The sequence below is a fragment of the Urocitellus parryii genome, chromosome 4 (genome assembly GCF_045843805.1).
Source record: "Urocitellus parryii isolate mUroPar1 chromosome 4, mUroPar1.hap1, whole genome shotgun sequence".
Taxonomy (NCBI): Eukaryota; Metazoa; Chordata; class Mammalia; order Rodentia; family Sciuridae; genus Urocitellus; species Urocitellus parryii.
In genome coordinates this window covers 203,832,871-203,857,296 of record NC_135534.1, presented here as the reverse complement: position 1 = coordinate 203,857,296, position 24,426 = coordinate 203,832,871, and the positions used below count along the sequence as shown (strand labels likewise).

General features: G+C 52.0%; 1 protein-coding gene across 2 annotated transcripts in view; it reads right to left on the bottom strand.

Moving 5' to 3' along the window:
• Window positions 1–1,473: 1,473 nt before the first annotated feature.
• Stxbp1 (syntaxin binding protein 1) overlaps window positions 1,474–24,426 on the bottom strand; it is a 67,633-nt gene continuing 44,680 nt past the window's right edge. For both annotated transcript variants that reach the window (XM_026386528.2, XM_026386529.2), the window contains 11 exons: window positions 24,018–24,148; window positions 22,443–22,550; window positions 20,641–20,701; window positions 18,738–18,803; window positions 17,977–18,057; window positions 15,419–15,557; window positions 14,716–14,825; window positions 14,110–14,211; window positions 12,221–12,306; window positions 10,601–10,755; window positions 1,474–3,315 (listed from right to left, as the gene is read on the bottom strand). In XM_026386528.2, coding sequence (XP_026242313.1) covers window positions 3,233–3,315; window positions 10,601–10,755; window positions 12,221–12,306; window positions 14,110–14,211; window positions 14,716–14,825; window positions 15,419–15,557; window positions 17,977–18,057; window positions 18,738–18,803; window positions 20,641–20,701; window positions 22,443–22,550; window positions 24,018–24,148 — 1,122 coding nt within the window. In that variant the 3' untranslated portion in view covers window positions 1,474–3,232. The remainder of the gene's footprint in view (window positions 3,316–10,600; window positions 10,756–12,220; window positions 12,307–14,109; window positions 14,212–14,715; window positions 14,826–15,418; window positions 15,558–17,976; window positions 18,058–18,737; window positions 18,804–20,640; window positions 20,702–22,442; window positions 22,551–24,017; window positions 24,149–24,426) is intronic.

Below are 24,426 nucleotides of genomic sequence, written 5' to 3'. Positions count from 1 at the left end.
AGGTGCCACTCTCATCTGCTCTTGGTTGGCAGTGATGGAGGAGGGAGAGACAGAAGTGATGGAAAGCCAGGACAGAAGGATGTCAGAAAGAAATCAGAGACTAGAGAGCTGTCCCCTGGGCTGCAGGAACAGACAGCCCTGGGGAGAAAAAGCAAACAAGATCTACTTTGCTTTAATGTGAATTTAGTTTTAGAACAGTTTAGAATTTAAAAACTCCAATCTTGGATCTTATTCTATGGCGTTTTTGTTCCTGGTGAAGAAACAACTGACAAAGGGTGTCAGATCCCCCCAGGAGAGTGAGCTTTGTGAGTTTCTGCACCTCTCTGGGCCTCAGCTTCTTATCTGTAAACTGGGCGAGGACCCATCTAAGGACAAAGTTTGTGAGTGGCCTGGTATGGTTGATAAACAGTTGTTGTCATCGTCACTTCCTTACAAGGCAGGTCTCACCAGGGATATGGCAGTACAGATTCTAGCAATCAGCCTTGAGTTGTTAAATTTCTCCATGTTATGAAGGTGCCTTTGTCCATATTCTGCTCCTATAATGAAATATCTGAGGCTGGGTAATATACGAAGAAAATGGGTTTATTTAGCTACCATTTTGGAGACTCGAGGGCATGGCACTGGCCTGGGATCAGCTCTGGTCAGGACCTCATGGCTAATAGCATCATGGTGGAACACTTGAGTGAGTGATCTCATGGCAAGACAGGAAGCCAAAGTCTTAGGAGGGGAATAAGAACCCCACTAATTCCTTCCCAGGGCAGCACCCTTTCACTGCCTAGTTATTTCTCACTAGCCCCCAGCCCCCCACCCAGCTCCGGCCTCCCAGCACCGACACACTGAGGACCAAGGTCCCAACACATGAACCCTTGGCACGAGCTCAAACTCTACCCAAACCACAGCAGAACAGGATTTCAGAGGCCCCAAGGACAAAAAAGTGGAAACACAAGCTCGTTCAAAAGGCTCCACTGCCCTGTGCCCAGCATTCCAGCAGATTCCCTGTGTGACCCTGACTCTGGTTTCAGGGTCTAGTTACAAGCTGGACCAACCTCACTGAGGTCTCCCTGGGGGGGGGTTGTCCCAAGCAAGTTTTAAGACCTGCCGGACTTGCACCAGATTCCAACCTGGAAGCAGGTCATCACACGCATGGGCTAGGAGTGGGGGACAGTGACACTGGTGAAGGGATGCCCTGAATACAGGGGCACCATGCTGGAGTGGCATCTGATCCCTGCAGTGTCTGAGAAGAGGCGTCTGCAGAGGGTGGGACAGGGAAGGACTGCCTCATTTCTAGGCAGTGCCGAGGCAGCTCCGTGGATTGTCCCAGAACCTGAGACGGCTACAGACCTAATGCAGGCAGCAGTGACCTGGATCTGGAAGGCTTCGAGCCACAACATGGGGTGGTGGCCTCCTCTGCATGACCATCGTGCAGTCTTTCTCCTTCTACTCCCCAAAGTAAAAGCAGCCCGGGGCCCTGGACAGCAGCAGTGGGCGCTGATTCTTTATTTATTAGACTCAAGTGCTTCAGTACAGAACGGTACGGAGGATACATGTTTGTGCTTCAATACTTTCAAACACTGAGATTCTGATAATTTCAAGGTAAACAAGTTTCAAGACAGACTAGCTTTTTTTTAAAATATCCTTTTGATAAATTATTTTTTATATAAATAACAGAGAAAGGAAAACCAACATGTTTGACAAACAAGGTTCTAAAGCGTGAGCGTTGCTTGGTCGGAGGGAGGGGACAAAACAAGCGGGGACCGTAAGAAACCAACCAGCGCAGGTCCTAGGGTTCTGTCCTAAGGAGGCAGGATCTCAAGGGGAGAAGGCGACAGGAGACCTGGGAGCTAAGTAGAGTGCACAGGAGATTCCAGAGCCAGCAGGAGAGGACACCACAGTGACAGTGCGTCCAGGACTGTTCTCCAAGGAAGGCGGGCGGGCAGGCGGGCGGGGCAAGCGCACATCACGTTTGCAGGGACGTCACGAGACACAGTAATATACACACAGTCTGCGGGAGGCAAGGGCGGCGAGGGCCGGGGCAGGGGACATTTTTTGTGACTTCCACTGTCATTATATTTCACGACAACAGCAGCAGAACGACGTGTGCTCGCTCCTGAGACGGGAGCTGCCGAGACCTGGGGACGGGTGCACCTCCAGCACCTGCTCTTCCCCTCTGCTTCACAGCGACACGATTGCACAGGAGAAAGACGATGGGCCTCTCACAACCACGATGACATATGACTGCACACCACACAAAGTAAAGTACCACAAAGTATCTTAAACTGAGGACAACCTGACAAGGCTGCGTGTGGAGTGGGGACAGCGTCAGCATCAGCCCGACGGGCCCTTCTCCACGGCTGTCAGGAACCACCTGTTCCAGTCCAGTCCTGACCTTGAACTCGACCCAGGCTGATCCTTCTGGGGAACAGGAGCTGTGAGGGGTGATGCCCCAGGCAAGGGACCTGGTCAGTGGGTCAACCCTAACTGCTTCTCTGTCTGGGGAGGAGTCTGCTTTTCATTGTCTTGTGCATAGTGACCTAGGCTGGGAAGGACCTTTCTCAGGGTCACACAGTGTGGCCACAGGCCTGGGGAAGCAGGGCCACAGTGCAGAAGACACCAGGGGACACCCAGCCTGGCCTCGTGGACACTCTCCAGCCCCACCCACAGCTGCATCTCTGGGGCACAAGCTGGGAGGGAAAGCAAAGAGCCAGTTCCATCTCAGCCTATTGAGGTGTCTGTCCCCTGATTGTCACTTCCCAGCTTATCTGGATGTGAGCAGACACGGAGGGGTAGGAACAGGAGAGGAGGTAACAGATTAATCCTCAGTGTGAAATACCTGAAGGACACAGACAGCTCTGTGATTCCCAGCAAGAACAGGAAAAACCCAATACACATTTTTAAAAGACCCAAACTTCTACCTTTCCGTACTCGAGCAGTTTGCACGCGACGAAGGTGGCTATGTACAAGGTCACAGGATCATAAATGAGGGGGAGGAGTCCATTCATTCTCAAGAATTCCAAAATTTCTGCAGCTTGCACAGGAACTTCTTGTAGGATACATATATATCTTTTTAAAAAACACAATGCATTATTCTCGGTTCACACTGGAGGAGGGCATCATTAAACACGAGCAGTGCGGGCCGGCCAGGGCGTGCAGGGCGGGGAGGCAGCAGAGACACCGGCCTGCGCTAGGGGCTCAGAGCAGTGGGAGGGCGCAGCTTGGAGGGGCGGCTTATTGTTTAACTGCTTATTTCTTCTTCTGTTTTATTCAGTTTCTTCAGCGTGTCCAGCAGTTTCTGTGGGGTGAGAATGTGCGTGGATCCTGGGGAGGCAGAGAAGACAGTGAGCTCACCCGCTCTAGCTCCCCATCCTCCTCTCCTGCCCTTCTCCACGCCCAGATCTGCACCCATGCGCCTCCCCCACCCTGGTCTAGGTCCATGGAAGCCGGGAGGGGGCTGGGGCTGGACGTCTAGGCCCCTGTCACAGGAGGCCAGGGAGACAGCGAGGGCTGTGGCGAAACAAAATGCATCATCTGGCTCAGCAGGTCCCAGGCTGTAGCAGGGAACGAGGCACCTTTCCTCAGAGCCAGCACCAACTGTCAGGTGACAGGGTGGCGGCATTTCTCAATCTCAAGGTGAGGCCAGGGAGAGAAACTCCAAATGACTTGGCCACGGGAAAAAGTTGAGAATGGCTGGGGTTGGCAGGGGTCTGTGTGTGCCTGGTCGAAAGGACATGGGTGGGGTGCACTGACCTCGGAGCCAGCTGATTGGCGCTGCCTGCCGCGGGTGGGACCTCAGGTGTGAGGGAAAGGGCAGGGACCTGAGGCCTTACCTTGCAGAGACCGCGCATTGTAAAAGATTAGAAATGCTTGCAAAAGTTTAAGCTAATGGAATTAGATATATTTCTAGTGCAAAAGTAAAATAAATAAATAAATAAAAAATTAAATAAATAAAAAATGAAGCCCTTTTTCATAAGGAGAGAAAGAGATCTAATAAGTGCAGTAAAAAATGATGCATGGATCGTGTGGTTTGGCCATGGACTTGATCAAACAGAACGGAAGTGACTGGGTGACGTGTGAGCATGAGACCTGCCGCATGCAGCAGTGGACTTCAAAGAAAGATCCTGGTGGGAAAGAACTAAACAAAAGAGGTCCGTACTTGAAAATGTGCCTCCCTGGAGACCTGGGCAAGGGAGGGCCTCATGGGAGAGGAGGAGCGGAAACACAGGAGCCAGATTTCCATTTCAAGGCCAGGCAAAAGAACGCAGTGGACTGGCTTCTGGCTGTGCCTCCACTAGGATGCCGCTCACCACTGCTGCTGCGCTGACCTGGAGCTGTGGGAGCTGGGGGCTTCCCTGGTGGGTCTAGAGCAGCAGGAAACTTGCAACACTCTCTCTGGTGTGAGAGAAATTTTCAACATCCTGCTCTCTGAGGTCCAGGCCCCAGGCCCCAGGCCCCACTCGCTGCTCTGGGTGAGGAGCCTGTCCTCGGTTACTTCCCAGGGATGCAGAGCGTGATGCCCTGAGCACGCAGCCTGCCCTGGCCCCTGCGCTCTCTGGCTAACTGCTATCTATCTGCAGGCCTGAGGCTCCTTGAGCAGTGACACCCTGGGTGTTTCTACAGCACCCCTCCCCACATTCACTGTGGGGCGCTTAGGAATCTCTTACTAGTCCTAAAGGAGCTCAAAGGCAAAGGGGAGAAAGGACAGAAATGTTTTGAGGCTTGTCTCCAATTCTGAAGCAGAAACAGTTGCCAGAACGAGGGCCTCCAGATCCCAGATCCCAGCTCCCCGTGGCCGGCCGGCGTGTCTGGATGTGAAAGCTGGACTGGATGCAGCACGGGAGGCGCTAGGGTTTCCTGTGTGCACCTGCCAGAGAACACTGTCCCCAACGCCCCGCTCCCCAGCCACCCAAAAGGGTTCCAGGAAACAAGAAGGCAGACTCGATTTCAAGGACAAATCCAAAGGGGTTCCTTTGATCAGAGGCCGATCCGAAAGTGCTCCCCACTGGTTTACAAGCAGATTAGGGTTGAGCAGGGACTCCTGCTGTAGAATTTTCTGACATCTGATCACTGAGCATTCCCAGTCTTGACTGAAGAACAACTCTAGGACTTAGCCTTGGGGACAGCCCATGAGGCCACTAAGGTCCTAGCAACAGGCCCATTCCTGAGCCTTCACTTACTGGTCTCTTTAAAGGGACCAGGCTGGTTGGCATTAATCCAAATCACCTGGAAGCCAAAGCCTGATGCACAGGGCTCTGCATGGTTCTAACAATGTCCACCATAAATGCTACCAACAACTGGGGTCCCTAAGTCACATGTTCAAATATTCTCAATTTGAACCCATTGGTGGCTGACCACACAGCTCTCCAGAAGACAGTAGCAGGTGGGTTCACTGTTCTGAGGGTCCCTTCTGTTCCATGTCACAGGATGACTGTGAAACGTGAGCAGTGGTTTCCTAAGCCCAGCGGAGGCCTAATCAAATGTTATCCCCACATTCCAAAGCCACAGGCCAGACACAGCGAGCTGTGACGGGAGAAGGTCTTTCCCTCCACACGGATGGGGTCTGACACCAAGAGTTCTCAGACTAGCTGGTCTGGCTGTCCCTGCATCGGCCTGGAACAGATCTACTGACTTGGAATACCCAGGAAGGCGCCTGAGGATGGGCACATTTAAGGGCAAGCAGGTGAGCTGAGGTTCCAGGGCTGGGGTGGTGACCAGCCCACACTTTCAAACATATGTGGCAAGAAGAAGGTCTGAAGGTGGGCTGGTAGCATGGCAGGGCCTCTGGTCTTTTGATTCTAGGCGCCCTGGGGCTCCTGGGAGGGGAGGGGACGTGCGAGTGATGCTCAACAGCAGCTGGGCTCTGAACCAGGTCCAGACCTGAGCCCTGCTGTCACCTGCCCCCAACCTAGAGAAACAAAGGATTCAACATAAAACCACAAGCAGTACGTGCAAGCCAAGGGGTCCAGCCCAGCCCGGGAGCTCTCCCATTTGCTTCTCACAGCCTCCTGCACGTCCCCTCAGGAGTGGTATTTTAGCCTAAATTAACTAAAGAGATGGAACCTAATCAAAAGATGTCATTTGAGGACAGCTTAGAGGCGTGACTGGGCGACTGCGAGGAGACTCGGTGGACCTGCACTTCTGCCGTCCACGCTGGCTCCCTGTGATCCAGACCTGGGGAAGGTGCTTCAGTGACAGAAGAGAGGACAGAGTGAGGTACTGTCACCGTGCACAATGCCTGCTGGGGGCATCTGAGTGCTGGGCAGGCGGAAACTCATCCCTCTTAAAAGACAGACCAACACAAAACTGGTATGGAGGAGCGAACTCAAGTTCACTGGGGGCTGCGTTATCTGCAGGACAGCAGAAGGGCAGGTCAGACTACCTGACCTCTGACCTTGCTGGTACTAGGTTCTGTGTTTTGCTGCCTTTTTTTTTTTTTTTTTTGGCGGGAGCGGGGATTGAACCCAGTGGTGTCTTCTACTGAGCCACCTCCCCAGCCCTTTGCATTTGTTCTTGTTTTGAGTCGGGGTCTCACTGACTTGCTGAGGGTTTTGCTAAGTTGCCCAGGAACTTTCAATCCTGTCTCAGCCTCCTGAGTCACAGGGATTGAAGGTGAGCGCCACCTTGCCTGGGGCCTCACCACTCCTTAGCTGAGCTCTGTAAAACCCCAAACTGTCTGGCAAACTATTTCAAAGGCCAAGAATATATAACTAGAGTCTGTCTACACCCGCTCTGTGCTGACGGCAGCTGGCCCTCTCTGGGGTCGTGATGGAATGTCAAGGAAAGCTTCTGCAAAGGAAAGGCTGCTTCTTCAGGAGCTAGAGAGAGGTGTGGTGCGATTCTTTTAGCTCCTACAAGTGTTCTGCTGTCAAACATTTGTGTGTCCTTCTGGAAGTCTTCAAATATATCTTGCAGCAAATGTCACACACCTGCTTGCCACCTGCACACAGGCCGGGCACCTGATCTAACAATCATCAAGCTGCTTCTAGGGAATATTCTCTCTTCTCCCTCCCTCCCTCCCTCCCTCCCTCTCTTCCTTTCTAACAATTGCTTTTATCCCTACTTCCCCCCAATGGCCTTGCTGTCTAGAGGAAGGTGAGCCCAGGAAGGATGGGGGCCAAGGCCAGGGCTGTCACCAGCTCCCTGACCTGGCTACTAGCTGCTGCACTCAGCTTTTGGCTCCCTGGAGCGTGCCAGCCTCTGCCAAGGAGAGGGAAGAGGAGGAGATAAGTGGTGGCCTCTCTTCCTCCCTTCCAGATGGAGCTCCATTTTCATTACGTAAGTGAGCATCTTCTGATGTCACCAAGCCAAGGTTCTGAAGGGCCATTCTCCTGACACTCACAAGAAAGAGCACTGACTGAATTACCACCGCCAGAGCCTAAAGGAGCCTGGGGTGCTGCAGTTCATTCCCCCTTGTGCTCATATACAGTGGCCTGGGAATGGGGGTGACCACCTCTGTCACACAGGTACTCGTGGAGGAGCAGAGCTGGAGTCCACTTCTGGCTCTCAGCTCAGGTCACTCTCCACTGCTTACAGGACTCTGTCCCCTGACTCACGGGGCCATGACTTGGCTCAGGGCAAAGGGTGTTTTCAGAGCCCATGGTCAGTGGAGTATCAAAGTCAGGGACACAAAAGGTGGCCTATCCTTGAGCATCAGCAAGGATAAAACACTAATGCTGGGACAGAGGGCTTGTGATCAGTCTGCCACTGCCACCTAAACACATTATTTCCTAACAGTGGAGGGTGGAAAGTAGAAGGAATGAGGACAATGTCAAAAATTTCTCTCTCTTTTTGTTTTTTGCAGTACTTGATATTGAACCCAGGGGTCCTCTACCCATGAGCTATACCCCCAGCCCTTTTTATTTTGAGACAGGATCTTGCTAAGTTCCTTGAACTGGCAGTCCTCCTGCCTCAGCCTCCCTAATCGCAGAGATTACGGGCATGCGCCATCACACCCAGAATGATGGTGTTCTTTAAAGCCCCACAGAGCGTCAAGAGTGAATTTCTCCAAAAAGGCTCCAGACCTTACCAAGACACATCAGAGAAGAGAGGGTATAATTATTTGACTCTCCAAAGATCCATAGGGGAATTAAAATAAAAGCACTTTCTTAGCAATTGGCTATAAAGTTCCATTTCAGCAGAGGAACGTGAGACGGAAGTCTTTCCCACTGGGGACTGGCGTGCACCAAGCGCACGTGCAGCAGCTCATGACCAACCAATAGTTAGCTCTTGTTCCTTGGGAAGTACCCGTCCTACGGTACGGGCACGTCCAGAGTCTATTCTAACGCTTCCGGCCAAGCCTTCCCCACCAGCAGGTGCCCCTGGGTCTCCCGGGAGATCTGCCTGCTGGACATGGCCCCTGCCTCGGGTCTGCACTCTCACCCTCCCAAGCCAAGTCACCACCAGGATGCCTACATTCCCTGACGGTGCCCACAGGGCCACTCCTGGCGGCAGGCTTGGCATGCCTCAAGTGCCCCTCTGCTTCCAGCTCCCTCTCTGAGGACTTTCCTGTGGTCACTGTCACTTTGATTTACACCCAGTGGCCTGCAGCTGTCCAGCTGGCAGCGTGTCACCCAGGGCATGAGTGAACTGGCAGGTCGGAGCCCCAAGGGCTTCAGGGCAGGGTGCGAGGCACACTGAACACATTTTCAATCGGCGTTAAGAACTGCAAGCATTTTCTTGTTAAAAGAAAATCAAAGAAATAAGAAACTAAAAAGGGGGGAAAAAAAAAACAAAGAAAAAGAGTGACGGAATAATCAAAGAAAACCCTTCAGAGTGGAAGAGTTTCTTTCTGTAATAAGCTGCTTTTACTTTGTTTCTTTGGCTCTCACTCCATTGTTGGAGCCTGATCCTCAAAAGATACCCTAGAGGACTCCCTGAAGTCGGGGTGTCTCAGGTCCATGAGAAATTTGGTGGGAGTAAGAATGTGAGTAGAACCTGCGGGAGAACAGAGGCCAGCTGACTGCTTGAACAAGGTACGTCACAGGAGCATGCCAACTTAGGCCTACACTGTACGCAGCCAATGAGGCGTGAGGAAGCAAGATGCACAGCTTGCGCACACGTGCATGCACACGCGCACACAGAGGCAAGGTGGCTGGCGTGCAGGAAGCAGCTGAGGCCACACAGCGGACATAGGCTGTCTGCACAAGGCCTCCATGAACCTGCATGGGCGACATCCTAGCCCCAGGCTCCCCCTCCCCTCAGGGAAACTCAAAGCAGGTGCAAAGGGGAAGGGGAAGATCACACCCAAAGCCTGGCCGTGACAGCGTCTGTCCAGAAAAGCTGTGTTTGAGCTCGGGATTATCCACACATTCATGCAACACAGGCAAGCAGGGGACAGAGAGCTGATCAGGGGCCTGCACCACAAAAAAAGAAATAATTACAGGGAGGCCTGGTGGCCAGACAGGGAAGCCCAGGGAGCTGGGAGGGTCGTGGTAGTGAGAAGGTGGTGGACCCCGTCTGGTCCATCTTGAGGGGACTGGTCTATGGAGCCTGCTCTCTTGGATGGCTTTGGGGGCACTGTGACCTGGCCGCTCCACATTGGAGAAATAAAACTGATACCTGTTACTGAGATACTAACTGAGCCTGGGGTTATGACCGGTAGTGGGCACCTATGGGCAGAAGTCAGAGAGGCCTTCCCTCTGGGGCAGTTCAGGGTCTCCCCTGCTGCAGTTCACATGTAAGTGACCCGCGAGACAGTCCTCAGGCCCTGGAGAGCCTAAGTCCCCACTGGGAGCACAGCACACCCCTTCCTAAGGGTCCAGGTCTCTGACTTCAGGCCTTGCTCAGCACGGGCGTGTTCCTGCTGAGGATGGGGCTTGGCCAGGCCTGTGCATGTGGTCGCCTCTTGCCAATCAGTGGCAAGAGGGACACCTGGGCAGGGGCAAGTCCATTGTGTTAAGGGCAAGAAGGGACACAAGGAGGGCAACTGGAGAAAGCAAGATTTCTCCCAGCTCAAGCTTCCCCCACCAGCCCTAGAAACTGCAGCGGCTCCTGGAGGGGAAGGAGGAAGCTGCTGGAGCTGCTGCTTCCTCTCCTAGAAACCAGCATGAGATTCTGGAAAGGCTGCGGCAGCGAGAACCCGGGAGGAGCCAGACAGAGGAGCCCTCAACAGAACCCAGAGATCAGGACGGGGTTCTAGGTGGTATCTTCCTGCAACGTCCATCATTCCCCACTGAAGTAGGGGAGGAAGGTGGTAATTCCCACCTCCTCCGTGGCGTCCAGGCCAAGAGGCCTGACGCTAGGACACTGCCACTCCCACCTCGGGCCCAGCTGGAGGCTGCAAGTGTGGGTGCTGAGCCCTGTGTGATTGCATAGCAGATGGAGGCTTGGAGAGGGCACGACACTTGCTGCAGGCGACTCCGCTTGGCAGTGGCAGAGCGCATTTGGGCCTGAGTCTGCTGGACTCTCTGATCAGGCACTTTCCACCTCACCACGCAGATGTGAGGAAGGGACAGTTAGCCCCTCAATTTCTGCCACCCAAACGGTTACCTAGGACTACGTCTTGCTGGGGCAGTGCGGAACCTAAGACAGGGTGCGACACCAAAGCGTGGGATGGGTCACAGTGCGATGAGGCAGCTGCTTGCTCCGGAGCCCATGCGCTACTCACCTATCAGCACTTCCCACTTGCCATTGGCCTGGGTCACCTCGTAAGCACAGCGCATCTCGTTCAGGCTCACGCCCCCCAGGATGAAAATGATAAGGCGGGGCCCGCTGCGGTACTCCCCTGGGGCCTTGTTCTTGTGCCAGTGCCCATAGCGGGCGCTGAGGGAGAGGAGAGGAGAGGAGCGAGGTGAGTGTCTGTGCACACCAGTGCTGGTGCCGCGCCCAACACAGAGCAGCCGTCTGAGAATCGTTGCTTTCTGGGCTGCAGCGCAATCTCTGAGCCATTGGCTGCACAAAGATCATTACTAGCGTCTCTGTGGTGACACTGTCACTCTCAGACACGTGTGCAGCCAGAGGTTCAGCTCAGCTTAAGTTTAGCAGCTTCACAGGCACAACGTCTGCTCCAGATCGAGTGTGTCTGGGACACTGAGGGCACCGAGCAGCAATGACAGTGTTTGAGGTCTGTCTCCACACTGTCACACGGATCTCCTGGGAAAACACATTCTGCCCAGGGCTTGTGAGGATTGGTTCTCCCAGAAAGAGGCCGTCCGTGCCCACCTTGGGGCCACAGTTTAACAGGGTGGGTGGGGGAGAGCAGCAGGTGTGAATGGTGAAGTGACAGAGCTCAGTGTCATGGGGTCAGGTACTGGGAGGACCAGAGCCTGTCTAGGCTGCATGGGGGAGGGGGAGCCAGAGCCTTGCAGACCTTTGACAGGCCTGTCCCTGCACAGGGACCTGGGAAGCAGGTGGAAGTAGCGGTTGCTAGGACAAGAAAACAGGAAAAATGAAAGGAAGGGCGGAGCCTGCTGGGACATAGCCAGGCTCGGGAGGCCCTGCAGGCCCTGCCCAGGCAGGAAGGCCCCGGGGGCTCTGTTCGGGCCAACCTAAAACTCTCCGCCTCCCTCCCTGGCAATCTGACACCCCGCGGCTCCCAAGCAGCCTGGCCCCAGCACTGCTTGCCATCAGAGGGGGAGCCAATGCCACAGATGCCCCCCAGGTCCTGGGAAGGGGTAAAAATGAAGACAGAGGAGAGGCGGGAGAGAAGACAGCGGGACGAGCATGAGAGGACAGAGGGACTGAGAGCATCTGCCCTGGAAAGCGCAGTCCCCAGAGTCAGATGCCCTTTCTGGAGCCACTAACAGTGCTGCCACAGCTCGTGTGCTCGGCCCAGACTGTTCTCAGGAGCCTCTGCGTGGACACCCCACGTTCTGTGGAGCCATCGACAGTAGGTGGGCTGTTTCCACCCCTGGGCTGTCAGGGGCAGGGCTGCCATGAACCTGTCTACTGACTTTAAACAGGGAGGTTAGGGAAGGCCAGGAAGGCGACTCTTGATGGCTGACCTGAAGAAGATAAGAGCCAACTTGTGGAGACATATAATTTCAGGCAAAGAAAAAAGCATGGGCAAAGGTCCTGAGGCAGAAACAGGCCCAGCTGGTTCAGGGACGAGCAAGGAGGCTGCATGGCCATGTGGAGTGGGCAAGGAGCAGTGGAGGACGAGCCCCTGAGGAGCGGGAAGCCAGGCGGAGCCAGGCTGTGGTGAGGGCACAGTGGAGGGAGGGCCCTCTTGGGTCCTACCATCTCACTGCGACCAGGCGTCTCCCCTGCCTTTCCCGTGTCCACGCACCTGACAGCGGTGGTGCTGAAGGAGGCAGAGGAGCGGGTGGAGATGTACGGGTAGTGCTTGGTGTCAAGTTTGTCCTCGATTGTGTCCTGGGGAGAAGAAAGGCAGAGGTCAGGCCTTCCCTGTGCTTGCCAGGGCTGAGGAGTGAGCGGCAGAGCCACGGCTCTCCCCCCGCCCCGCTGCAGTCCCCAGAGCCACACAGGGCTCCTCAGGGCACCAGCTCCACAGCCAGCTGTGAAGCCTACATAGCTGTAGCCCTTCTCTGTAAGTGTGAAAAACAAAAAAGCATTCCTTTTTCTTATTTCTTTCTAGTTTATTCCCTTTTACAATCTGCTGGAAGCTACATACAGGCCTGGTGTCCACTAAATCCCTGGCACTGGCCACCAGGCTGGTGGGGCTGGACCCACAGGGCCTCTCCTCCTCTCAGCACTGACTGTCTGGTAGGTGGTTCCATCCACCCTCCAGCTGCCCGGGAATCCACACTCCTCCTACCGCCACCTCATGTCTCCCTAGGGGACCAAGGAGGAGGGAAGAAAGGGGCGCAAAGGCGGGAGAGACAGGCAGGTTGATCCGCTCCCAGGAGGAGGGGGTAATTGCTTCTGAATGTTTCTTGTCCACCCAGCCTTTTGTTTGAGGGTTTTAAAAATAGGACCCTGACTCACTCTATTTAAATACACTCATTTTCTCCATGTTTTATTGGTGTGTTCTAGCTGCACACGATGGCGGCCCCGTTGCTATGGTGCCTGCAGATGACCTCTAAGGCATCCTTCAGCAGGAACCTGGCTGCAGGGAGATGGGCCAAGGGATCCTGGCGAGTCCCTTGCTCTCAGGGCCCTGGTTTAGCTGCCTGTCGAGGACGGAAATCATGCGGCTCATCTCTCGAGTCCCAGCCTGGAAGACCCAGTGCAGGGCCAGCGCAGGCTTTCCTCCTGCCCGACTGAGAGGAGGGAGTGATGCCGCCCCCACGGCCCTAGGTCGCAGCCCTAGCTCCGTGCAGAGGACGGGGCAGTCCAGGTGACAGGGTCATGGTATAAGATGACCCCAAACTCTGAGCAGCACGTGCCTGTAAGCTGCAGCCCGCACACAAACCGTAGTAGGATCACAGGCCTTGGGGTGGTGCTGGGTGGCCAGACGGGAGGGACGGGATTTGGACACTGTGAGACCGCATGGAGTTTTAAAGGACAGCAGGACTCAGGTTGTGGACAGGAACGGCCAGAGCAGTCCAGGCGAGGCAGTGAGAACAGAGGGCCCAGGAGGAGAGTGGCAGGACAAGAGGCAGGCAGGCCCTTCCCCGCTGAGGCACAAGGTGTGGCACAGCACGTCCTTACTAGAGCGTGTGCACGGCCCTCATCTGACCTGTGAGATGCTATGATGGGTCTACTTGCTTTGTTTTTGTTTTGTTTGGTTTTTGGTACTGAGGATTAACCCAGGGGTGCTTTACTAGAGCAATGTCCCTAGTTCTTTTTATTTTTTATTTTGGGACAGGATCTTGCTAGGTTGCTTAAGGCCTCACTAATTATTGAGGCTGGCCTCAAACTTACAATCCTCTTGCCTCAGTCTTCCCAAGTAACTACTATAACAGTTTGGGCCTGGCTGCTTCAGACACACACCACCAAGGGGCCTCCAGAGCAAGGAGGCTTAGACCTCCAAGACAGGAACAGTAGGCGAGTGGCTCTTTGGGGTCTACATCTGGCAGTCTCCTGGTTCTTCATGATCCCTCAGAACAAAGAAGACCAGGGGGCTGATGGCTCTGGAGGCCTGGAGGTTCATCCTCAGGGGAAAACCATGGGGTGTCACTGAACTGAGAGCAGGGGATGCTGGAAGCACCTGGACCATCCACTGAAGAGCCCTAGCCCTGGATGTCCCTCCCCACATCCCTACCAGTCACTGACCTCCATGATGTCCTTAATAATCGGGGTCCACCGTGAGAGCTGGTAAGTCTGCTCACTGATGCGCTCCTTCCGCTCCGGCTTGCTCCTGCGGCGCAGCGTGGACTGAACCAAGCACATACAAGATGAGACTGAGGCAGGAGCCACTGGGCCTCGCTGACCTCCACTAGCCCTGGAACCTCTCCCAAGTTCCTCCTTTAGAGTAGCATTGACAAGGACTTATAAGGGCCAAGTTTCCCCCAAAATAGCCCAAGATGGACCCCTTTCAGGAACCTGGAACAAATTTGGTTCTTTGAAGTCATGAAAAATAGCAAATGTGGGTCTAATATATTTCATTAAAAAAAAAAAAAAAATCCAGGTGGTTTAAAAGCCCGCCTGCTCTCTATTAGAGGAGAAAACACCCGCTGGGTTTGACAGCTCTGCACTCCCCGTCACCGGCACAGGTGGGACTCGTGAGTCACCTTCACTCTTTCGATATGTCCTTCCCCCCCCACTCCCTGACCGCCTGTCCTCTGAGTGCGAGGTGCACGGGGGTCAGGAGGTGCTGCTGTTGGCTAGTGAAAGAGCAGACATGACAGCCCCCTCCCCCGACTGCCAGCCGGCCCTTACATCCGTGACGATGGGCACACCCAGGTGGGCCATGTTGGTGATGATCTCACTGTCCTCTGGAGGGATCTGGGCGTGCTGGATCAGTTTGTTCAGGTTTTCCTCAGTGATGCCTGGGAGCACAAGACACCTGGTCACCACACCCATCCTGCCCATCACTAGTCTCCAAAGCAGAGCCACCGGCTTCTGTCTCTGAACAGAAAGGGATCTGCCCACCACATCAGTGAGACTCTAAGATGAGGGCAAAATAAGTGTCCCATCTCCCCTGGAGCTAGTAGTGGCAGCGGTGCCCTGTCCTGAGTGATGGCCTCAGCACTGTCCTGGCCATTTGTCTCTCCCTCTCCTGGCTTTCATCCCTACCCACCCTTGTCCTGCATCCAAGTCGAACTGGACAGGCGTCTATACCCATCTGTTTCACAGTGGACACTTCTGGGCAACTATGACACGGGTACGAATCAGTTCTCTAAAATCAGAGACTGCAAATGGGATGCAGCTAACGAGAGCCTGTCCTCCCCGCTCCCCGTCCTGATCTACCTAGTACTCGGGGTCGCCGGGAAACTCAGCCCCTGGGTGCCACTGTTTGGACTCCATCACATTCCCAGACACGAAGATCTTATTTTCCTTCCCCTTCCATGTCTTCTAAACCACTTCTCCACCTCGTGTCCCCTCTTCCAGCCTGTGCCCCTCTGCAGCCCATCCTGCCTACCGTTCTTCAGAAAGATGTAGAGGAGGATGATGCGGATTTTGTCGTAAGTGCTGACGTTCGCATCCAACAGAATGGGGACAATGGCTCTCATGGGGTCCTTGATCTTCTCCCCCTCAGCATCTGTGCCCATCGCCAGGTCCTGTAGGAAACACACCATGCTGACTGTATTTCTGGTGACAGTTTGGATAGATGGCAGTTCACAGAAAGTTCATAGCCATGAACTCCGAGCTCTGTGGCATGGTTGGGCAGGTGGCACACAGGCTCCTCTCTAAGCGAGTAGCTGTTAGATGTAGTGTCATCAGCACTGTCTTCAACAGCCTCGGTGAGTGCACCAGAGAGCGCAGAGCTTCTCTTTCCAAAATTAGAAACCCTGGTGATTTGCCACCTGTGTAAAGGTAGGCTGTCCCCTGCAGGTGAGTGTCAGACCTCGTGCACACGAGGCATAAGCCCTGCTGAGGGGGACGGACTAAAGGAACATGCTCCCTGCCCAGGAGATCTCAGCATCTGGAGATGACTGCAGGCTACGTCTTCCCACTCTACTCCCCGGCACACAAGAATATGCTTTTTGAGTTTTAACTACTCTGAGGTTTTAACCTGTTTTTTTTTTAATTATTTATTTATTTGGTATGAGGATTGAACTCAGGGGTACTTGGCCACTGAGCCACATCCCCTGCCCTATTTTCTATTTTATTTAGAGACAGGGTCCCACTGAGTTGCTTAGCACCTCCATAAGTTTGCTGAGGCTGGCTCTGGACTCATCATCCTCCTGCCTCAGCCTCCCAAACTATGGGATTATAGGTGTGTGCCACTGTGCCTGGCTTAACCTCTGTTTTTAATCTTCCTACCATTTTTTGCAAAAATGTGGGGAGAAAGAGGGGCTCCCCAACCTGCAGATCTACTCAGGAAGAGGAAGGAGGAAAGGAGGGTTGACAAAGAGCTACAGATGAAGCAGGGCACGGTGGATATGCCTATAATCGAGTGACTTGGGAGGCTGAGGCAGGAGGATCACCAGTTCAAAGTCAGCCTCAGCAATTTAGTGAGACACTAAGCAACTCAGTGACCCTGTCTCTATATAAAATAAAAAAGAGGGAAGGGATGTGGCTCAGTGGTCAAGTGACTCTAGTTTCAATCCTGGGTACCAAAAACAAAAACAAAAAAAACATTCAGATAAAATGATCCGTGAGCACAGTCTATTGCACCCCACACCTCAGGAGAGACACTGTCCAGAGAGCAGCACTTAGCTCCCAGACTGCACCGATAGCCATCTGCTTTAGTCCTTAGAGACCTGCTTCCTTTGTAACTCTTAGGAGGCTGCTGGAAGGCTCCCTCCCTCCTCTCAAGATCCCAGGAGCCCATACAAATGATAATCTCAAATTCAAAGTCTCTTTCTGGGTCTGAGGGAGGCAGGACACCCCTCACCTCAGTCCTACCACCAGTCTCAACAGATACCTGCTCAGCAGGACCCACCTCTAGTACCCTCTGTCAGCCCAGCAAAATGAAATAGTCCAACGATACTTTTGAATACATCTCAAAAAATTTAACCAAAAATTAATCCCAAACTGCACTTTAACTGACCTGGGGACAACCTCCTTTTTGGATGGTCAAACTCTTTTGGAGAAGACATGTGTTTCCTGAGATCCCCTGAGAAACTGACAATGGATTTCAGGAGGGCTGCTTCCTCTTGTAAAACAGCCACTGACACAGGACGGGGCCTACAAACTTGAGCTGAACCTGTGACATCAGCCAGAGGATCTAAATCTAAGCTTCACCCCGAGAACCTGAGCTGGTATTTTTCTATATTGAGAGACTTTTGGCTGAGGCTTCAGATCTTTGAATGTCCCTTCTCTTCCCTTAGAAGTTGACACACAGGGGCTGGGGGTATAGCTCAGTGGTGCAGTGAGCTTAGCATGCAGGGCCCCGGATTCATTCCTAGCTCCACACGCAAAGCACTGTGGACACGCAATTTAGCAATGTCACACTTGAAGGATGGAGTGCCAGGTTTAGGGAGTCCTCCGTATAATTCTCTTAAAAAATGTGTCAGCACTGTGATATCCCTCATGCAATGAAGAAAATAAAGCAGAGAGAAACAGGACAAACAAATAAACCAGTGACAGAGGCAGGACTCAAGTCCCAAAGTCCCAGCTTCCAGGCCTAAGTGTGATCTGCCAGGCTTTGGGGAGGTCCCAGCCAGCGGCTGCACTGCCGTCTCTTGGTCTCAAGGTCTCCAAAGCTGGTCCGGTCACAGAAGGAGGAAAACACATTCAGAACAAAATTCAGCAGCCCTGCTGACGTAAGGCTCGGAACTCCATAGGTCTCTCTAGAGCCATCCAGGGCAAAGAGGCTCTGGAGAGAGCCAGGCATGCGAAATCCACACGCACGGCACCCCAGACCAGCACTCCTACCCGAGGCGGACGGCACAGCTCCAGAGCCGACGGCAGACCGCAGGCTCTCCCAGCTCTATTCCCTAGGATTCTGCAGGAGGTTCAAGGCCAATGTCAACACGTCAGCTGGGTGAAGGGCACGCAAGTCTGCCATGCAGAGGGAAGGAGAGAGCCTACCTGCTCTACTCGGCAGAGCTTGTCCACGGTGCCTTGGTAGTGCTTCATGCAGTCCTCGGCAAGGTGCAGGTGGGTGGAGTACTAGGAGGAAGCAGGGAGATTGGTGACCAAGGAATTAATCCCTGATGCACACTCTATCCCCCGAGCACGTAAGTGTCCCGAACACTGGGCTAGGTGCTAAGGAGCGTCCAGACTGACAAAGGAGATACACTGTGCACAAGCAAGCACACAAACATCATGTGTAGAGTGTCACATGTCAGGAGAGAGGGTCGAGCCACATTCTAAGAAAAATGAAAAGTAGAAGGGAAACCCTCTGAGAGGGTAGTGGTGTACAGAATCTTGACACCCCCGGAGGGAGCCCAATTCCCTCCTCCTTGAGTGTGGGCTGGGTTTAGTGACCAGCTCCCAGCAAACAGTGCAGGAAGTGGTGGCGTGTGATGCTCAAGGTCAGGGCCGGAAGGCCTTCTCACATCCTCTGGTCCTCTCGGATCATTTGCTCTGGGGAGTGGATGGCTATGTCATGAGGACACCAGCACAAGGACAGGCTGGTATGGTGAGGAGCCGAGGCCCCCCACCAACAGCAGGAGACAGGGAGAATGAAGGAGAGGAAGACACAGAGAAAGGAAAGGGACAGGAGGTGAACCCCAGCCTGCCTTCCTTCTTCCTTTCTTTTTCTAATGGAAACTGAAGAGGACTAGAAATCTGGATTTTGATGACTCAGGGAGAAGAGCGGGCTCTGAGAGGTCCTCGCAGCCACATACCTTGCTGAGTTCTTTCTGATATTGGGGCATCTTCTTCAGCATCTGGGACAGGTCCCGCATGGTGGTCTGTGAGGGAACAGAAAGCACACAGAGTCACTCCAGTGGCCCTGAGCTAAGTGGGCACGGGACAGGACAGCAGCCACCCTAGACTACCCATGTACTTGCTCAGTGACTCTCAAAGGGAATCTGTGGAACACAAGGTCAAGTGTGTTGGATACAAACGTCATGACCCTCTTACAGGTGGGCAGCTAACCGTCCAAGTCTAGTGGATATGTTATGACTTTTTTTTTTTTCTTTCCTTTTTCTGAGATGAGGTCCAAGTTGCCCAGGCTGGCCTCAAGCTTGTAATCCTCCTACTTCAGCTTTCCAAATAGCTGGGACCGTGATGTGTGCCACTGTGCCTGGCTTCTGCCAGGTTTTATGTTGTATTCTATGTTTGTTGGACTAGAAAGCTGAGAAGCCTGGTCCGGTGGTGCACGCTTCTAACACTGATTATTTGGCAGGAATCGGCTGATGCAGGAGGACCAGCCTGGGCCACAGAGGGTAAACCTGTCTTTAAAAGAAAAAGCTGACTTGGGAGGCTGAGGCAGGAAGACCATAAGTTCCAGGTCAGCCTGGGCAACTCAGCGAGACTCTGTCTCAAAATAAAAAAATACAAAGGACTGGAAATGTGGCTCAGTGGTAGCGCACCCCCGGGTTCAACCCCAATTACTGACCGCCCACCATAAAGTCATTGAGAGTGTAATTCTTGCCAAGAAAAAATATTTCCTTCTTCCATATACTGCTTTTCTGCAGACTCAGCTCAAGCAGTCTTGGCATCAAGTTTGCGCTTCACCCCTGCACCTAGAAAGAGGGTGCAGCTGTGCAGACAGGTAGAAAATACGAAGTTACAGAGGGCTGGACGCTTCAAGCAAAATGGGTCTGTTTACTTTCCCTAGCTGTGGTGACCTCACTCATTTATCCAATGAAACCTGACTGAACTGCCGCACACCAGACACCACTAGGTGAGGAGACACAAGGGTCAGGGTGGGGGGGGCGGTTCTGTCTCCTGGATCTCAACATCCAGCAGAGGAGCCAGACAAGCGAGCGGTGGGCAGAGTGGGTCAGGCTGTTGACTGGATCCAGCAGGTGATATGGGCGTGTCAGACACACACCTGGCTGGTTTAGAGAGGCCCAGAGGTTCCCTGAGGAAACCACGTCTAAGCCCAAGAACTAGGTAAGGCCTGAGGCTCCAGAGCCCTGGAATGGCTGAAATAAGGGAGGTGGGAGCCAGAAGGCAGGAGAATGGGGAACTGAAAGGCACTGAATGGTTTTAAGGAAGAAAGTAACGCAACCAGAGCTGAACTTCAGTAAGTCAGTCCCCGTCCTTTGCCTAAGATGGGAAGGCCACCTCTGACATCAGGGTAAGGAGAGGCCTCATAAGTTGGGTTACGAATTCTAATTCCACCACGAGCTAAACAAAGTCTCACTGTTCTTCTAGCTGAAAATGAACCATGATCCCAACCAGTAAATATTTTTTTTAAAGAGAGAAAGAGAGAAAGAGAGAGAGAGAGAGAGAGAGAGAGAGAGAGAGAGAGAGAGAGAGAGAATATCTTTATTTGTATGTGGTGCTGAGGATCGAACCCAGCGCCGCGCGCATGCCAGATGAACGCACTACCGCTTGAGCCACATCCCCAGCCCCCAACCAGTAAATATTAATCCACTAAATAACAAAACCCAGTTCTCTCTAAACATCAGAAGATGGGAGCTCCAGATATGAATCTCAAATGCAATAACAAGACAGAATGACATTGAAAGAGAGAAAAATACTACCTCGCTAACTCCCTAGTCACACACAGAGGCCTCTCCCCAGCTCCCAGAAAGAAAACTGATCGACAGGGCACTGGGCATGGCAGGAGTTTACCTTTTCTCCAGTATTCATTCTCTTGCTCGAAGAAAAGTCTTTCAGAGACCGGGTGACTTCCCTGGAAACAGAAGGAGGCAGCTAAGTCTCAGCAACACCAAGGGCTCTGCACAGGGCACAGCAGTCAGCACCAGCCTCCTTTCACGGCTATGCGGTGACTTAGCTGCCAGGGGTGCCCCAGCTGGGTCAAAGGGCAAAGAGAAGAAAACATCAAAAGTCAGGATGGTGGTGCTGCCTGTAATCCTAGCGACTTGGAGGCCAAGGCAGGAGGACCTCAAATTTGAGGCCAGTCTAGGCAACTTAGTGAGAATCTGACCCATAGAAATGAAAGGACTGGCTGGGCACAGTGGCACATGACTATAACCCCAGAGACTCCAGGGGCTGAGGCAGGAGGATCACAAGTTCAAAGCCAGCCTCAGCAATTTAGCAAGACCCTGTCTCTAAATAAAATACAAAAAAGGGGCTGAAGATGTGGCTCAGTGGTTAAGCGCCCCTGGGTTCAATTTCCAGTACCAAAACTAAAAAATAAATTTATGAATAAGTTTATTTACTTATTTTTGGAGATGCAGCTCAGTGAGAGAGCACCTGTCTAGCATGTGTGAGGCCCTGCTTTAGTCCCCCTCACCCCCCCAAAACAAAAGTGAGAGAAGAAGGCATTAAAACATCTATTCCTCTTTATTTTACCTCATTCTTTTCAAATGTGTTTGAACATACAAAATGAAATGTACACATTTTGTTTGAAAAAACACACTAACTTATATGTATGTTGCAAAATGCATATATTAGTGCAATAAAGTATATGACTAATTCATAGACAAGTTTAATTACTGAAAATGTACATTAGTAATTTTTAAGGTAGAGTGGTCAAGAAGGTCAGGGAAGGGCCAGGGATGTAGCAATGCAGCTCGGGGTGGAGTGCTTGCCTCCCATGCCTTAAGGCCAGGGGTTCAATCCTCAGCACCATAGGGGGAAATAAAAAAGAAAGAAAGAAAAAACAAACCAAAAAGATTGGGAGATTGTTTCTGTAAACAATCGAACTAACTATCCAAAATGTCCTTCCTCATTCTGAATCTCCTGAGGATACCAACTCTCCATAGCAGAATGGGTCTTTCTAGAAAAGCAGCACTGCTAGCTAATGGTTTATTTATTTTTTTTTTTTAAGACCACTGTTTTATTTTTTTTATTTTTATTTTTTTTAAAGAGAGAGAGAGAGAGAGAGAGAGAGAGAGAGAGAGAGAGAGAGAGAATTTTTAATATTTATTTTTTAGTTCTCGGCGGACACAACATCTTTGTTGGTATGTGGTACTGAGGATCGAACCCGGGCCGCACGCACGTCGGGCGAGCGCGCTACCGCTGAGCCACATCTCCAGCCCTAGCTAATGGTTTAAAGGTCTCATAACAATGTTTAAATACTCAAGCATTCGGAAACGTTTTCAGAGCAAGGTATGGTTCAGTAGGTAGACATGAGCTCTGGCAGGTGAGCAACAGGAAGCCCGCACAGTGGGGGTGCCTGGAGCTTTCAACAAATGAAGGAGCTTGAAATGTCTATAAAGCATTTTTCTGAGAGAGCCACAAATGTTTTCCAAGAATCTTAAAGGCAACCCTCATTCACAGCGGATTTTCTAACTTTGTGAAACTGGAGTAGCTCAGGCTCAGAGAACAGAAGGAATTTGCCATTCTTGGTTAGGATATTGGCAACTTTGCCAAGGCAAGGAATTCACTCCCGAGTTGCCCAGAGCGTGTGCATCACCCATAGTGTCAGGAAGGAGCACTGGCCAGGAGGAGGGTAGAGGGGCTCTTACTGGGACACCTCTGCGATGTGCTTGTGGCGAAGCGTTATCCACAGGTCGTCGTCCTCGTCCAGGAGCACTTCCTTTACCCGTGCCTCCCCAATGCCACTGGTCTCGTACCTACAGGAGACAGGACTCGGGTGGGTTGCTGTCCCCAGAACACTCACCCGACCACTCTGCAATGACAACAGCTTCCAGGTAATCAAACAAATGACTCATAACACGCTGACCATCTGATGGCCAGACAGGTCAGCTGTGTAGCACCAACACGGGTTGCAATTCCTCAAGCAGCAAGAGACTCCTCACTCAAAAGTTTATATTACCTTGCTGAGGCTGGCTGATATGAGCTCCCCCAGAGCCACCTGGTCAGGGTGTGAAGACAGATTCTACGTGGGCTTATTTATTTACTCATTTTATTTATTTGCAGTACTGGAAATTGAACCCAGGGGTGCTCTCCCACTGAACTGCACCCCAGTCCTTTTTAAAATTTTTATTTCGAGACAGGGTCTTGCTAAGTTGCCCAGGTTGTCTTCAAACTTATGATCCTCCTGCCTCAGCCTCCCAAGTTGCTGGGATCACGGTTGTGCATCTCCACACCCAGCTATATGTTGACACAAGAGTCACCCAGAGGGGACAGGCCAAGCTCCTATTTGTGCCTCTCTAAGATGGCTAGGATGCTATCCCTAAATGGTATCTAGCTGTCTTCAACAGGCCCTTGACATCCTGTTACATGTACGATAGTGAACGGCTGGAAGAAACAAGAGTTACAGGTACTAAAGGAAGAGCTGAGAGTTACTCATATTTTAGAACCTTCATTTTGAAACCACCATTTTTAGGATCAATGTTTAAAAAAAAATGACATAAAGATAATAATCTGTTTACATAAAAACAAAAATTAGTTTTTAGAAATTGAGTTTCAGCAGAGTACGGTGACCCACACCTATAACCCCAGCAACTCAGGTGACTGTGGCAGGAGGATCACAAGTTTGAGGCCAGCATCAGTAACTTAGGGAGACACTGTCTCAAAATAAAATTTAAAAAGGGCTGGGGATGTAGCTTGGTAGAGTACCTCTGGGTTCAGTCCGCAGTACCAAAAAAAAAAAAAAAAAAAAAGGAAGAAACTGAGTTTCTGATCATAGCTAGTAAGAGAAATATTTTTATAATGAAGAAAACAGGTCCATTACTAGAAAAGTCAGTAAGAAACTCCTGTTGATATATTTTATCATCATCATATCTTATGATCTGTAATTAAAAAGTTTCAATTCTAAGTAACACACACACACACACACACACACACACACACACACACACACACACCAATCAACCTACTACCACATCTGAGCAGACTCTGATCTGAGGTGACACTACAGATCTGAAGTTTCTGGGCTGCCCAGAAGGGGCATGCATTCTGCCTAGAAATGCCCCGTGGATCTGGGAAACCACACAAAAACTTATAGGCCTATTAGAAAGACTGGACCAATGCACCTGCTTTTCCTAGGCTTAAAAACATTTTTTTCTTAAGTTAGAGGTATTCCTAGTTCACGTGCAAAGTTGTGGTCACTCTAGAGTCTGTAACACTCTACTTACTTGTAAACGTCATTTTCAATAGGCAGCAGGTCATAACTCATGGCCTGAAAAGTCAACTCATGAAGCACAGGGGAGCTAGGGTCAAAGCCCCGATCCAGGATCAGCAGCTGGGAGCGTGCCTTGTCAGGACCCTGGGGGCAAACAAGGAGATGTTTCAAGGGCCACTCAGACAGCTAGAACTTCCCCAATTAGCAGAGCCCAGCTTGTCAAGGGTGCAGCAGGAAGAACTCCAAGAAGCAGCCCTACTAAAACAGCACCAGTCTGCTTGCTGCTTGGCAAGAACACCAACACTCCAGGCACACTCCAATATTTCTATTCCATGGTGAGAGCCTGGGAAGCAGATCAGAACCTGGCTGGAGGCAGAAGTGAGTTTGTGGAGGAGAGCACTCTCCAGGTTCAGCTACAATGG